General features: G+C 33.0%; 1 protein-coding gene across 1 annotated transcript in view; it reads left to right on the forward strand.

Moving 5' to 3' along the window:
* The first annotated feature begins 6,647 nt into the window (after positions 1-6,647).
* Positions 6,648-16,257, forward strand: part of LOC148626785 (uncharacterized) — a 31,988-nt gene continuing 22,378 nt past the window's right edge. The window contains exons 1-3 of the mRNA XM_088590448.1: positions 6,648-6,779; positions 9,040-9,183; positions 10,159-10,262. Of these exons, the coding sequence (XP_088446574.1) occupies positions 6,768-6,779; positions 9,040-9,183; positions 10,159-10,262 (260 nt within the window). The 5' untranslated portion in view covers positions 6,648-6,767. The remainder of the gene's footprint in view (positions 6,780-9,039; positions 9,184-10,158; positions 10,263-16,257) is intronic.

Genomic DNA, 16,257 nt, shown 5'->3' on the forward strand with positions numbered 1-16,257 from the left:
TAACAAATGTAATTCACATTAGGGCTATTTCATTTTTATATAGTATACTGATGGCTCGCTTTCAGATTTCAGGGTTTAAAGATGACTCAAAATTTCCTCCAACCCTGCAATCCTCCTTTTTTTCGTTTTGGTATTTGTCGGGTTTAGGCCAGATTAATGTGCCATATAAAAAGTCAAATTCTTAGCTGTACCCCCGAGTACAAACGACGCTGATAACGACTATGCATGTCACGCCTTAATCCCTTTTTGGATTCGACAGTGGTCAAAACAAAAAAAAATATCTCCAGCGCCGAATCCCAAAGAAGGATTAGTCACGCCTATCTTGTTCAAGTCCGGATTCATTTTTGTGTATGCTGACATCATACTAACGCGACGTATCAGTTTCAAAATACAAATGAGGATTGTTGCTGTTTCTGCTCAATAATTAAGTCGAAGTTGGTCTTTTTGTACTAATGAAGGCTAAACAATGATTTACTCGAGTTGACTTAAACCCTTCCATTTTTTTGCAGGACATATGTCGTCTGTGAGGGTTTTCCACTGTTTTCGGTCCTGTGCGAGCTTGTCAATCTGACCCCAAGTCTTACCATGTTGTTTTTTTTTTCTCCTGTTCTGTCGCCCTGATCTTCTCCTGGAGTTTTTTTAGGTCTTGGAACCGCGCTTTCGTTGTCCTTGTGGATTCCATCATTAGTCCTTGTTTTGGCTTTCTTCGGGTACAATATATATCAAAGTTCACTTTCTTTTCCTTTTGGTTCTATTTGAAGCTGATTTGCCCATTACCATAATTCTTCATTAAAATTGTCACTTTATCCTGCCATTTGATTTTAAGAATATGTCTCAGACATCTGTAGGAAAATGTTCAAAGCTTGTGTGTTGCTGCCTTTGTCGTACCCCAAGTCTCAGGAGTAGAAAAATCTTTATTTTCAATCGAGGATCCTCACGAGGTTCTAGTTTTTAAAAATTAATAGTTATACACTGACTTTACGTTCCAACGTGAAATCTATAAAATGCTACTGTCTTTTGAAGACAACATGGGTTAACTTGTATTCAGATGCAGTTGATGCAGAGGGGGCGGAGGGGATGCTCGCCCCCTTAAACTAGGTAATTATTTTTTAGCAAGAAATCTTGATTTTTCACAAATTCTACCTCTCAATTATTTTTGCTTCGCTACGCTCATTTAAAATTCATTTTACGCTTATAACCTTGAATATTAGATCCACCCTGATTTTTTTAAATAATTCAATAACAGCACAGCAATAAAGTTGAAAACGATAGCACTTTCCGTGTATCTGTTACACCCTTCATTTCGTACATTATAAAGCTAGGACATCGTCGCTTCGAGTAGATGATTAAACTGTCTGTGGATACAAACCACTAAAATCCCGAAAAATCTTTTATAACACAGTGTTAGCCAAATATTTGCACGATATGAGTGACGCTGACCATCTGCGGACTGTTCCTATCAGGGACGGATCCAGGATTTGAGTTTGGGGGGGGGCGTAAATTGAATTAAATGCAGTGCAAAGCTAGGCAAAACACATTATGGGGTGGAACTTGTGGTGAAATTTTGTTTTCTTACCGATTTAGGGGGGGGGCGTACGCCCGGTACGCCAGTAATTGGATCCGCGCCTGCCTACATTTGGTGTAGCTGTCGTTTTCGTGCTTACATATGTACTCAATACTGTTAGACCGGTTTGTTTTCATGTATATGGTATTTATATTACATAACAGACTGATAGGTTTCTAAACCCCCTTGGCTGTCATTTGGGGTCTCTCATGAACGGTGTATGCATCGAAGCGTTCGGCATTGGCATACCCGTGAATGTGGGTCATAGTGTAGTCGGGGAAATTAGTTGTCATGTGACCACATTCATTCATTAAATACATTATCACGTGATCTGTCGATCTGTGATCTAATGATCCAATTTGTGATCTGCATGATACACATTGTACAGCCCACAGCATTTGCTGTATCTTTGACCCAGCCAAATATCTTTTGGATAAAATCTACATTTTCCAATGTATGTTAGACATATAGGTAGTTAACTTATCAGTGTTTGCCAGTCAATTGATGAGAAATATCCAAGGCCGAAAAATAATTTTATGTTTCCGATCACCGTTCTAAAATTTTGTAGGGTCGGTCGGTAGGGTTTTATTTTATCATTTAATTTTTTGGAAATGAAATAAGTCATAGTGACACAAATGATTCATATATATTTAGCTCCATGGTGACACCAAACTCAGAATACAATGAAAACCAAATATGCAAAGACTATACATGTAATAGACTTAGTTCACGGCATAATTCCTTTTGGGATTCGGCGCTTGAGATATATACATTTTTTTTTTGACGGTGGTGGTCAAAACAAAAATATCTCAAATGCCAAATCGCAAAAGGGATTTTCGACGACCAAGAGCACACTCACGGCAGGTGTGTTTACAATCGATTCTAAATATAAACAATCAGTATTTCTAAGTAGGACAGGGATAAAAACATCTTAGGTTTTTTTTCTGAATGACAGTCGGCAGACGTTTTGATTATTTTTTTTTAAATCACAATCGGTAGGGTGACCGTAAGCATTTTTAGGCATAAACAGATTTTTTACTCCAGCAGTGGTAGAGATAGTCTGGCAAGCTATTTTTCCACTTGGATTTTTTTTCAAATTGTTAAATATTTTTTCAGTGAAACAAATGCTCATAAAGCAGTCCAGGAGGTAGGTAGACTCTTCAAACTGCAATTTATTAAGATTTGGCCGAAATTTCTTCGCGTTTTGCTGGGGTCCAAGTTTAAATAAGACCTTCCTTTACATATATTTCAGGAGTGTATGTTCCATACACGTAGTACACGTATATATGTTTATGAACTTTTCGACGTTTAGTCGCAAAACACATGGCATTAATTTAATGAATTTGTTAGGTTGGTGTAGTTCTGTTAGCTGTCCATTACTGTAATATGAAGTTTCGGGGACCTAATACGTATAGAGGTTACATTGTGTATGTACATGTAAAAGTACAGTATACATGTAAGCACCTTCCCGAGGCTCCAATGATTTTTTAACTAAATATGTATATATCGGACTGCATGTACTGATAACTCTTAATATGATTTTTGATTTAACCATTTTTTTTTATTTCTTCGTGCCAGTAAAGTGAAGTTTGTACATGTACATGGAAATATAATTTTAGTCACCTTCATACTTAAACATTGTACATGTAAATATTACTCCTTTTTAAAGATGTTTATCATATACAATCTTTTATAATACTTAAAGTTCTTATTTAATTACCGATTTATAGAAAACCATCACATTATGACTTTATGTCTTTAAAAAAAGATTTTACAGCCATAGTGATGTCAGATGATGTTTTCTTTAGAATATTCAATAGACATTGGTTTTGAATTACACAGTTAGATTAACTGTATGATTATAGAAGTACGAGTTATAACATACACTCAATCAACAAATGTAGGCATTGATATACCACAATGTAATAAAACAACATTTTTGATAATTTTTGTAAACTATTGAAAATAAATGTCTACTCTTTTTCTTATATTTGCATATAATATGGATGGGGTTAGACCTTATAGATGTAAATTCTTAGCAAATCACACACTGCTAATTCGGCCCTAAAGAAGAGTAATTGACAGGCTTTTTAGGGTATTGAAAATGGAGCATGTCCAAACCCCGAATTTTCCTATATTATATATGTATATATTTTATATAATAGTGTCGCCGCAAAATATTGCGGTCGTATATTGGTATGGTGATGACAGGGCATTTTCGTCGGCCTCATCCGTGTCGTCGTCGTCGTCCGTATTCACTTGGTTTTCCTCCGATGACTTTATAGTTATGGTTGATCAATCATTATTATGGTTGTTCAATTGTTATGAAATTTTGATATTATTTTGCTACCTACTACAGGAATGCTCCTATTTACTTTTGAGTTTATGACCCCTACCATTTTAAAATTAGGGCCATCTATGTAACCGACAGATACCACACTGTTGGTGTTTGTTAATTTTCAAAAAAAAAAAAACAAAACAAAACAAAACAAAAACAAAACAAAAAAAAAAAAAACAAAAAACAAAAAAACAAAACAAAAAAACTTGAGAGTCCAGAATTTTGCCAAGCTACCCTACATACAGTGAAATGGTTAATTCTTAACATGACATAGCAAGTTCAAGACATCCATACAAGTACACCTTCAAGAAAGAAACATTGTAAAATGTATATAGTATTTAGTATCCAAGTATAAAAAGTGTATGTTACATACTCAGGGAGCAATTATATATGTAGTCTGGGGTTTAAATGCTTATAACATTACGTCTATGGCAAGACATTGTCGAATTAGTTCCTCATTTATTGATATCAGTAGATATTTAGTTGCATATATGTTACTGGATATTTATCAAAATGTGCATAATTCAGTTATTGATATCAATAAATAGAGGAGTTTTCTAGACAACGGAAACACGTTCACCTTACCAGTGCACCTGGTCCATGCTCCCAGTTTTGAGTGGAATCTGATTTTCTCATTTACTTTTGTTACGTTGTATGCATTATCTCAGTTACTTTATGTTCTTTGTTGTGTTTCTCTATTTTCCATGTTTGGTCTTTGTCCCTGGATTACATTCTTTCGCTAGAATCTTGGTTCCTTTTATTACTCTTTCAAGACAAAACGTATTTATGTTCAAATTTGCTCTTCAGGAAATACCAGTCTGCGTCCATACTTGCCCCTCGGGTAATACCAGTCTGTGTCCTCACTTGTATCATATATAAAAATTCATATCACTTCCATATGACATTGATTTTTATACCGTTTAGCTCTGGAACTGTATCTTTTTTATGTGTTACCCTCTGTTCACGTAGGCCCAGACTTGCCCTATCTAGAACGGAATAATGGTGACAAGTGTGGCAGTGAGGTGTTCTAGAACCCTCCTTTAATTTGGTCATTTTGTTAGTTTTGGCCAAAAATGGGCAAAAATTAGTCTGAAACACGCTTTTGTCTGGAACTGTCTTTTTCCAAATCACTGGATCCGCCCACGTGGTAGTTGTGATACAAGAGTACATGTACGAACCAAACATTAATAATTTGTTCACTACTGTTGCATCAGAACTTGTTAAGAAGTTAGCGAAAGCAAAAGGTTTATATAGTGTCACCTTTCAATTATTTTCAGATTTTTATAAGAGGAGAAATCCAGATAACAAAAATCTATTTTTACAACCAGTGTCTGAGGATTTCGGTTTTAAGAAACCTTTATCTTTAAACGCTTCAAAAAGCACCGGATTAGACGAAATCCTTGCAAGATTTATACGGGATCATTACATTTAGGTAAAACTGAATGTATGGTATTTGGTCCCAAAAGAAAAATCAAACAAATCTCAAAGTGTTTCTGTTAAATGTTATGATCATGTAATTAAAGCTACAGATGTTGTCAAATATCTCGGAGTTTATATTGACACTAATTTGAACTTTGGAAAATTAGTGTCAATTTAAATATTGTTTCTGAAGTTATTGGAAGACTGAAATTTTTATATAGAAATGCTGAATGTCTTGATTCCAAATCGAGAATAACACTGTCAACGTCTTTGATACAATCCATGTGCCTCTTAGTTTAGGGACGAGATTAGCCAAAAAAAAAAATGCAAATCTTGCCAAACAAAGTTGTTAGGTTTGTTCTCGGCCTGGGACCCAGAACAAGCGTAAATTTTGAAAAAATTGACAGTGTCAATATGCTTTCGGTGCCAGATAGAGTGAACTAACTTAGAATTAACCATATTTTTAATATTTATCATGGTACTGCACCTGAATATTTGTATGAAATTTTCAAAATGAATCAAGGAAATACAAAGGGTGCTTCAAATTAAAATTATAGTATACCTATTTGTAAATTATGTAGTAAAGACAGTTTCACATATCATGCTATACAAACTTGGAACAAATTACCACTTACTGTTAAAATATAACAAACATTTTTTTTCAAAACTGAAGTTAAACTCTTTTTAAGGGAAGAAGCCAAACGGAGAGAAGAAAATGAATTTATTTATTTTTAACTACAAAATGTCACTTTTTAATATAATAAATTATATTTACATAAACTGATAACATTTTAGCAAATGTGAAATGCTTCAAATTCAAGTATTTTTCACGTATTCTCTCCTTTTAAAGGACTCAATTGGAAATGAGCCTTCTTAATAAGTTTGGCTTTATGGGCTATCCTTGACATGTTTCAAGGTTGCATATAAATGCCAATTATTATTCATGTAATGTCTTTGTCTGTGTACGTTTATGTCTATGTGTATATGTATACTGTATTTTATTTTTGTATTGTATGTGCTTGACTTGTCTAAATAAATCTAAACAAATAAATAAATAAATTCATGGTAGTTTGGTTTAGGGTCTACGAGGAAGAGAGGTTTTTGTTTGTTTGTTTGTTTGTTTGTTACGAGGAAGAGAGGAATAGACATGTAAAGTTCTTCCTTTTTCTGACAGGTTGTTACAACTACAGTTTTTTATACATAGTTAAAGGGATTTTCTCCCCTTGGACAATTACCATTGTAAGTTTTTTTTAAATGATTTTTTTTTGTAAAAATATCGATTATCAGGGGCATATGTTTCACTCCGGATATTTTTCGCAACTGTCCGCAACTTAGTCGAAGTTGTATTTTCTACAAGTAACATCCGGTTAAGAAAAAAAAAGTTGTGGATCGATCGTCTGCATTGTTCACTGAAATCAAGCCTGTTAGACCTAATTTAGATGTCTAATGGATGCGACCGTAAGTTTTTTTAATATACCTTCTTCTACCGCTGTCAAATTTTGAAAATGACAAAGATAAGTTTTGCAAATTTAACAGGTTCATCATTACCTTTCGACAAACATGGCATCTATTCCACCACCAATTTCCCCCTGACTGCAGGCAAACCTGTGAAACTTAGGGGATAGAATCTAATAGCTACCATTCAAACTTGCAAATATGTGAATAAGTGGGGAAAAACAAGCATAATTATATGAAAAGTCAATAAGTTCACATTACAAATTATGTACATAGATTAAAATATCCTTAGAAATAAGAAAATAAGTTTGATCACTCTTCTCATGGTTTTACTAAGTTTAACAAAACCTACTGACTAGAAAAAAAAAGTTAAATTGCAAAAATTGTACTATCATCTGTTGCAATATTTTTGTACTTGTAGAATAAATGCATGATGAATATTGTTATATATCCTAGTGTATCATAATCAGGGGAACATTCCTTATATACATGGGATTAGGTTTCTTTCTTTCTGACAAATTATATGGGAATGTCTACATTTAAAACAAATATATGAATAGGATGTCTTGTAACATACACAGCTCAAGATGTATCAGTTGCGATCAAATAGGAGAACTCTATTGCAACAAGCATGTGAAAGTTAGCAGGATGCAGATTTACGAGAATAAAATTCATGGTCTGGAAGTGACAGATCTTGGAGAGAATGCATAATATAAAAAAAATATCCCCAATTTAATTAATTAAAAAAACTAAAAGGATGTTGTTGAGTCTAAAAAGATGACTTCAATATCAAAAGAGGATTGGAAGTACATACATGTACAATGTTTACTCTATAAGAATGTCCTATTGCAATCAGTGTCGTCCCTTTTTCTTCCCATACTGGAACATATGAAAATGTTAGAATTTTATGTAAAAGAACAAATGCATTTACAGTTCAAAACACTAATAAATATTTTATTTATTTTTAAAATAATATATTTATTTTCACATAAATGTGAATATTGAGCGATCTCTGACTGAGCACTGCCAATGCACATTCTGTTCTGCAATGTGCAGTTTACAGTGAATCATAATAATTGTCATGAAGAAACGCTGTGCTGGCTTTTAGGTAATGCCTATTCCATATTATAATTTTTTGTGGATCCATAGTATATTAATTTCTTTGCTACTGTTTAGCTTCCTTTTGTCATCTCTTGTTTATACTTTAAAATAAATCATTTAGCTATAAGGTTCAGGGCATTGGCAAGGAAGAGACTGTCACTAAGTAGAATAAGCAGGGAATAAGCATAACTTTTTTTTTAACCCAGGAGCCAGTCAGGCTACTAAATCTGGGAATCTTTGGAGCCCAACATAACATTTAGGAGCCCAGTGGCAGTTGATGATAAATTATCTTCAGCACTTAGGGATTTTGTTTTCTTTCTAGGGGTCTTCAACCCCTGTTATAAAGTTCCACATTTTACACAGAAAGTAAAAATACACTACAACTTTGAAAAATGAGGCGATAAATATTCCATAAAACTTAAACAAATAAAAAAAAATATTCTTAAAAAACCAAGTTTATTTGGGTACTATAAATATATTATCGAATATGGTTGCTGAATTCAGTACCCAAGCCGCACCATTAATTGGAGCACCTTGATCAATGCATTTAATGTTAATTGATTGGCTGTTCTAGATTCATAAATTCTTGGCTATTATTATTCGTTGAAGTGACTAACAATTTTAGATATTCTTTTTTTTTTGGAAATGGTGAATTCTGTGAAATGGAAAAACAAATCAGAAGATTTCATGGCATCAAAAATTATTACATTTGCCTGGGAGAGAATTTTAATGATTTATTTTTTGCTCAGTGCAATTTTTACTCTCATTGGTGACTGGACAAGAGTTAATCTTATTCCCTGATACGATCTGTATTAAACCAATTCATGAGGGACGTTGTCCTATGTTCACATAACACAGTTACAGTACATAATGATTCCATACACAGGGTTCTCCCCAGGATTTTTTAATAGCGCTGTAGAGCGTGTGGCACAACATTATTAGACCTTGCTGTGAAAGCGTCGCTGCGAGTTAGTTTTTCATGTTTGAATTTGTTTACACAGACCTGTGTATAATTTACTATGTTCATTATGTTTAATTGAATCATTCATTGGTAACATATTTTAATATTTCTGGATATTAGCACTACTAAATGCAATTTTTAGTTGCCTTTGGGCAAGTGGATACTGTAGTTTTAAGGATTTTGTGATTGTTTTACTTTTAGAACCAAGAATCAGTTTTAAAGAAGAAACTGCAATGTTTTCTACAAGAAATGCTGAAGATAGGGACTGTGAAAGGTTTTAAACACTTTGCAACATATTTACGTGGTAAAGAGGAAATGGTTATAAGTGTTGTCAATGAACCACAGGTAAACACATCTTAAACAAAAGTTAAACATATTCCATAAAAGATAGATTATCTATCTTTCAATTTGAAGGATTATTCATTTCATTAAAAAAAACTGTTGGTGGATTGCAGTGTTGTACACAATGTGTTGTATATCTTTGATGTAATTGTTTACATTTTCCATCTTGTTTCAGAAAAGATGTAAAAAAAGACATATACTGTTATCCAATACCTTTGATTTATAATCAATAAAATATTTGAAATAGAAAATACAAAACTTTTTCAATGTCACATAATACATTACCTTCAAGTCACTCAGCTTGAAAAATGTGCAGTCTAAACCTGTTTCCTGCATGTGCACTGCATATCCCAATTTGTAGACATTCGACTAAGATGGATACACAAAGTCAATTGTCTCCCATTGTGGATATTCTCCCAGATCAAGAGAATGTCTCCATTTTCATTCTGAATTCCTGATTATAGATATTAAACTTAATTTAAAATGATTTAATGTATGATTACTGTAGTTACCTTATTTTTCAGTAGGTCATAAAATATTATCATGTTGTAATTATCAATGTTGAGAAGACTGCAGAAAACACAACACAATTGAGTCTTAGTAATATATTATAACATAAGTTAGCATCAAGACAATGACGTCATCTTAGAATAAGAATTACATGAAAATATAAAACTACATGGTTGACTTTAGTTATCTGTCTTACGAAAGTTATAATTATGTACTAAGTACAAAAGAAACACAAAAATTTGTTTAAGGAAAAACTCTTCCCATGTTCATCACAGAAGATGATACGTTTATTCATGTTGGCAATTATTTAATACATATTTAAGTGTACATGTAGTATGATTTGCACTGTTATGCAGAAATTAGAAGACCTTGTAAAGAAAACTCCATAAAGTTTTAACACTTTTATATCAGCTTGCAGGAAGTTTTTGAAGTGGAGTATTACCATCTTGTATGTATTTATTCCAACAGACTCAACATAGAGTATATACAACTCCTTCTAGAAGGGGAAGTGTAATGGAGGATATATCTGATGCCAGTAAAAGTTTTACCTCTCAACAGTTACCCTATGATAAGTAAGTGTGTAAAAACAATCTTTACTTCAGGGATTGAAATAACAACTTGGTAGCTAGCATCAACCTTCTAACTAGTGGTTAGTCAAATTTCTGGAGTGCCAGTAAAGTTGGTTTATTCTTTTAGATCAGTTTGTTTTTACTTGTTTAACTACTCCTTGTGGCTTCAGGAGGACCAATTACTGATCATCTAGCGATGCAAGCTACTTTTCAGACATGTTTTATTTCAGCCCCTGCACTTTATCATTTGTATAAAAATAAGCGTAGTTAATAGTATCACTGTATGTACGTATGTACCAATATGTACATTTAATGTGTACATTTGAGATCCTCACAGACCTAAGAACCACTAGTTTTACTTGTACAAAAAAGCTTAGTTGCTTACATTAAGGATGTATTTTCTGTATTTTACTAAGTATTTCAAAATGTTAGAAAAAGTGGCCTAAATATTGATACAGTAGTTAGAAGAGCTTTTCAGGGTTCTAGTAAAGATGTTTTCTACTATTTGTAGTCCATTTCCATTGAAACATGTAATAAACTGCAAAATGTATACAACTCAGTTTTATGATTAATTATGCAGCACTGATTTGAGGTAACTAAGTGTCCTTGAACTTGCTACTTAGTCTTTCAGCCCTTCATTTACCTGCTATTCTTTCCATCTTTATTTTATGAATGCAAGTTTAGTACCTTATATAATTCTCACTTTAACTGTCTACTAAATATAGTCCATTGATATCTGTAGACTCCAGTAAGAAAATCTAATGTCATCATTTTGCTTTGGTTGTTTGTGGTATGTTTTTGACTGTTGCCTGTTGACCAAACTATACAACAAACACGATGACTTTCATTCCGTTTTGTTAACTTTCCTTTCGTTTGTGGCAACATCTCTGCAGCACCAGCCTATTGAGTTTTCATATCACAACTTATACAATATGCCAGAGCTTGCCGTAACTACACAGACTTTTTGTATCACACTAGACTTCTTACAATTAGGCTTCAGGAACAGGGTTATGTTCCTACAAGATTGAAGTCGTCACTACAGAAGCTTTATGGTCATCATCATGAACTCATGGATTGTTATGGTGTATCCTTCTGCACCATGAAAACCAATTTGTTCAATGATTCATAGTTTTCCCTTCCTTTTTTGTCTACCCTGGACTTGACTTTTTATAAGCAACTCTGTTGGTGTTTCTAGAAAAGCAGATGGTGCTTGCCCTGCTGGTGCACCTGGTCCATGCTCCGAGTTTTTGGTTGACCAAACATTTTTATCATTTTGTTCATCTACTTCAAAACCACTCGACTAATTGACACCAAACTTAGCCATGAACTTTATGAATGGGCTACAAACATAGATCTGATTTAGTTTCCACTTGATTAATCTTTTTATTAGCCATTTCCTAAGCTCAAACTCTCTGAAACTACATAAGGAATGTTGACAGCAACCATTTCTGCAAACAATCCACTAGAAGCTCAGGATGCTCAGCCTCCTCTTGGGCTCAAAGACCAGTTTGGTTGTAATCTTGATTTTCTGTGGTTCCTCTAACATTTAGGTAATAACCAGGTGAGCAATTCAGGCTCTGAGGAGCCTCTCCTAAACTTCCTACTGACTCAATTATTTACTTTTTAAGGATTTACAATGCTCTTCTAGTTATAAATTGTCTTTAACAATTTTTTAGATACTCAACACTATACTTAAATGTATAAGTGTTGTTTGAAAAGTTTGTTTTGCATGGTTGTTGTAAACTTGATTTGTTTTTAAAAATGTTATATCATGCAATATTGTCAGTATACTATTATGTTATGTTTATGGATGCTTAATACCTCTTGTAATTTACCACATTAAAATTTGTTGCTCACCAATATTGAATGGTGAGCACTCTAAGATTTACTGCAAAAATCATGAACTGATTTTCTGTCAGATATCTTGTTTTGTTTGTTCAGCACTTCACTATGGTAACACGTCAAATTAGCACTTTGTTAAAACTATACTTAATGTTATTTCAGCACAAGTTCTATTACTTAAATTGGGACCTGGTGAAATCTTGATTTATTATTCTGTTAGGATTATATTTAATTGTTTTTATAACAAATATGAGCTGTGTTGTTCAATAAGATATTTATTGGAAATTATCACCTTGTCCGTCCATCCATCTGAATATTTGTTACAATCATCTCAGTTCCCAATGGATGGATTGTGTGTGGCTTCATACAAATGGTGCTTATCATATGTTGTATGCAATTTTGGTTGCTCTTTGATGTCAGCTTTCTGTAGAAGTTGGGGTTTTCATAGCATGAGTTTCATGAAGAATATCCACAAATCCTTCAATCATTAAATTTTTAATTTGGTCCATTTTAATGACCAAACGCTCATAGGACATAAACATCCAGTCTGGTTGAAAACAAATCCTGCACTACTAAAAATTTAAATTAGTGATGAGCAAGCTTTTCTGGAAAGCTTATACTTGTCATACATGATAAGTCAAATTCATACTCATGAAGTTATGACGGACATTGTTACTCATTAGTACAAACATCAATGACTTATTATTTAAAAATTATTAAATTGAAACAGTTTTTAGTAGGATGAAAAGTAAGTACGATGAAAATGTATGTAAGTTAAGGTTGGAGGGTAAGTACGATGAAAATGTAAGTTAAGGTTGCAGGGTAAGTACGATGAAAAGGTATGTAAGTTAAGGTTGCAGGGTAAGTACGATGAAAATGCATGTAAGTTAAGGTTGCAGGGTAAGTACGATGAAAATGCATGTAAGTTAAGGTTGCAGGGTAAGTACGATGAAAATGTATGTAAATTAAGGTTGCAGGGTAAGTACAATGAAAATGTATGTAAGTTAAGGTTGCAGGGTAAGTACGATGAAAATGTATGTAAGTTAAGGTTGCAGGATAAGAAAGTGTGTTTTATGCCCCTGCCACTAAAACAATGATGGCATGTTGTTTTATCAGTGTTAATAGATTAATGTAAAGGGATTGAACTTCTCACAGTTTTGATAATTTGAGGCATTTACTTTGCTGGATGTTTGTGAATCAGTTGAAATGTTTATGTATTCACAAGGTTTGATTTTTGATGAATATTTTGGAGGATATTTTAAGTTTGTAACTGTTGAAGTTACCCTAGTTGCCTGTGCTGGTCCATTCCTATATTGTGACTCATATCCTTTGTGTATTTTTTAGAAACACTTTAAGGGTGCATCGTTTGTGTCTCCTAGAAACAAAAAAAAGAAACTTCTTGCGGGAGTACTTCTTACAATTAAAATTTTGTTCTTTTATAATAACGAGATTAGGTATAGTGTATATGTCAAAGAAACAACAACACATTTAGTATCTACAAACGTTATCTTTATATTATTTTGGTTGTTTTGTATTCTTTGTTATGTGTGTCTGTATTCATGTCTGGTGTTTCTCCCTGGATTACATTCTTTTGATTTCCGCTAGAATCTTGATTCCCTTGATTATTCATTGAGGTCTGAGTTCAACACAATATGCTATAAAATGTCAGATACCTTTAGAAACAAAACATGTCCATCAATTATTGTTTTGAATTTTTATTGGAGGCTTAATATTTTGAACAATGAAATTGGGTTAACTGACTATTTATATATATATTTTTTTTCTTAGTGTCAAAACTTTTGATTCTGAAAAATGTTAATAACAGTCTTACTAAACCTGTTACAATTCCTGAATCATTGGAATGTCAAATTGTTTGTTGTTGCCAGAAAATGCTTAAGTCATTATGGATATGGCCTATTACCAAAACATAACTTCACTAGAAGTAATTATATTCATAAATTGTATACTTATGAATCAATATGATAAAACTTCAGTGGAAGAAAGTCTGTATAGTTATTTGCATAGGATAATAAGTTTGATAAGTATCAGATTTATCACAGGTCAAAAAAGTATATTTCTGATGACTTGTGGGACATTTTACTTCAATTTTTTTTTCTCATTTGATTTTCTTTCATTGAAGTTACAGATTCTGTTTTTAGGTAGTCTCCTAAAAATATCATATCAGGTAAAGTAAGGGTTCGACACTAACAGTAATCAGGTAGTCCCGTGTTTACCTTATTTGAGGGACGACAACCTTGAAATTTAATTGGTAGTCCATCGGGCACCCTACATTAATTCTTAATTTTTTTAGGAGGGAACCACTGGATTTATTTATCAAATAGTCATGTGGGCTACATATCAAGAAAAGTTAAGTGTCAAACTCGGACAGTTAAATGAAGTGGGCGTCACCCTGTCATAGAGTAGGGTATTTTGTATTGGTGAAATGAATGTCACCCTGTCATAGAGTGGAGTATTTTGTATTGGTGAAATGAATGTCACCCTGTCATAGAGTGGGGTATTTTGTATTGGTGAAATGAATGTCACCCTGTCATAGAGTGGGGTATTTTATATTGGTGAAATGAATGTCACTCTGTCATAGAGGGGGTATTTTGTATTGGTGAAATGGATGTCACCCTGTCATTGAGTGGGGTATTTTGTATCAGTAACATGAATGTCACCCTATCATAGATTGGGGTATTTTGTATCAGTAAAATTTAATTTTCATCTTATTGTACTAAAGTTTTTATTTAGTTTACATACAAGACTGAATTTTTATACTTAACAACTGCAAAGCTTTTGTTCCTTGTGACGCATCGCTAGGGGACATGGAAATGCCAGGCGTCTGTTAGTCAGTCCATCTGTCCAGGTTTTCGGTACTTTTTTGGTAATGCTTCTACAAAATAAGTTTTTTTTGTATGTTGCCTTATTATGAAGAGTTACAGATTAAATTCGAGTTTGGTTATGGTTGAATGATTTTTACAGAAGTTACGGCCCTTGGACTTAGAAAATTTCAGTGAATTTAAAGTTTTCTGCACTTTTTTTGTAATGCTTTTACCAGTTTATGTAATAAATTACTTTTTGTATAACAGAATGTTAGCAATACATCATTTTTTTTTTTAATGTTTATGTATAGCCTTGTTCATTGAAATTGTAACATTACATTGACACTGATAAAGGGGCAATTTGTTGGTTGAAATGTATCTTTTTACGTGGGGGGACATTGGAACGCTGTTCTTATATTTTTAATAGCAGGTACAGTGAAGCGGTGTGAGCTCTACAGTTACTACATGTATCATAATTTCATCAATTTACCAATAAAAAAAGGTCATGTCCCAGAAGTAATATAAGGTGGCTACCCTTATGGAGAAAATATAACCTGTTTATAACCAAACAAATAAAAGTGTTTGGTTCTAAATCAGGTCTAAGTAAAATCAAGTTAATCTTTTCTGATTGTTTTGAGGTCTTTCCTATTTTCATTAATTGAAGAAATTAATATGGTTTAAAAGGTTCAGGAAATGTATGTACATATCTTTCTCCACTGTTCAGTTCTGTTGGATATTCAAGGTTTGGATCTGATTTTAGGGGTTATTGCCCGAAATATTTAAGAATTACAAGTTAATCAAAGACTGAAAATCTTCTAAATCTCTTAACAGTAAAATTATTATTGAATTAAAAATATGGCTGTCATTGACACATTTCTATCTCTGCTTTATGTTTGGTGGAAAAAACCCTTAGTCTATTTTATAAGGTAAATGTGTATCACATGTAAACATGAGTTACATACCTATTAACCCTCCCCCTTTTTGGGTAAATCTCCCTCTTTCACAAATTTCTCCCTCAAAAAGTCCTTCTTTGCAGGAATATTGCACAAATTATGTTCTAAATGGCTCATTAAATTGATGTAAATATAATGTTTTTGTAACAAAATGATCATGAGAAACAAATAATTAATCCTTTTGTTGCACTAATTAGTCAGATTTTGGTTAGAAGTAATGAGATTATCATTGATTTTATATATTTGTATTGTCTTTGTATTTGGATTTTTAGCAAAACCATACTTTTTTCTGTGAAAAAGGTTGTCAAGCTAAATATCACTCTTAGAAAAGCTGAAAAGAGGGAGATCTCCCCCTATGAACATTCAAAAGTTTAACAGGTA

The sequence above is a fragment of the Perna viridis genome, chromosome 1 (genome assembly GCF_037379345.1).
Source record: "Perna viridis isolate PV_CMFRI_1.1 ecotype Kerala chromosome 1, ASM3737934v1, whole genome shotgun sequence".
Taxonomy (NCBI): domain Eukaryota; kingdom Metazoa; phylum Mollusca; class Bivalvia; order Mytilida; family Mytilidae; genus Perna; species Perna viridis.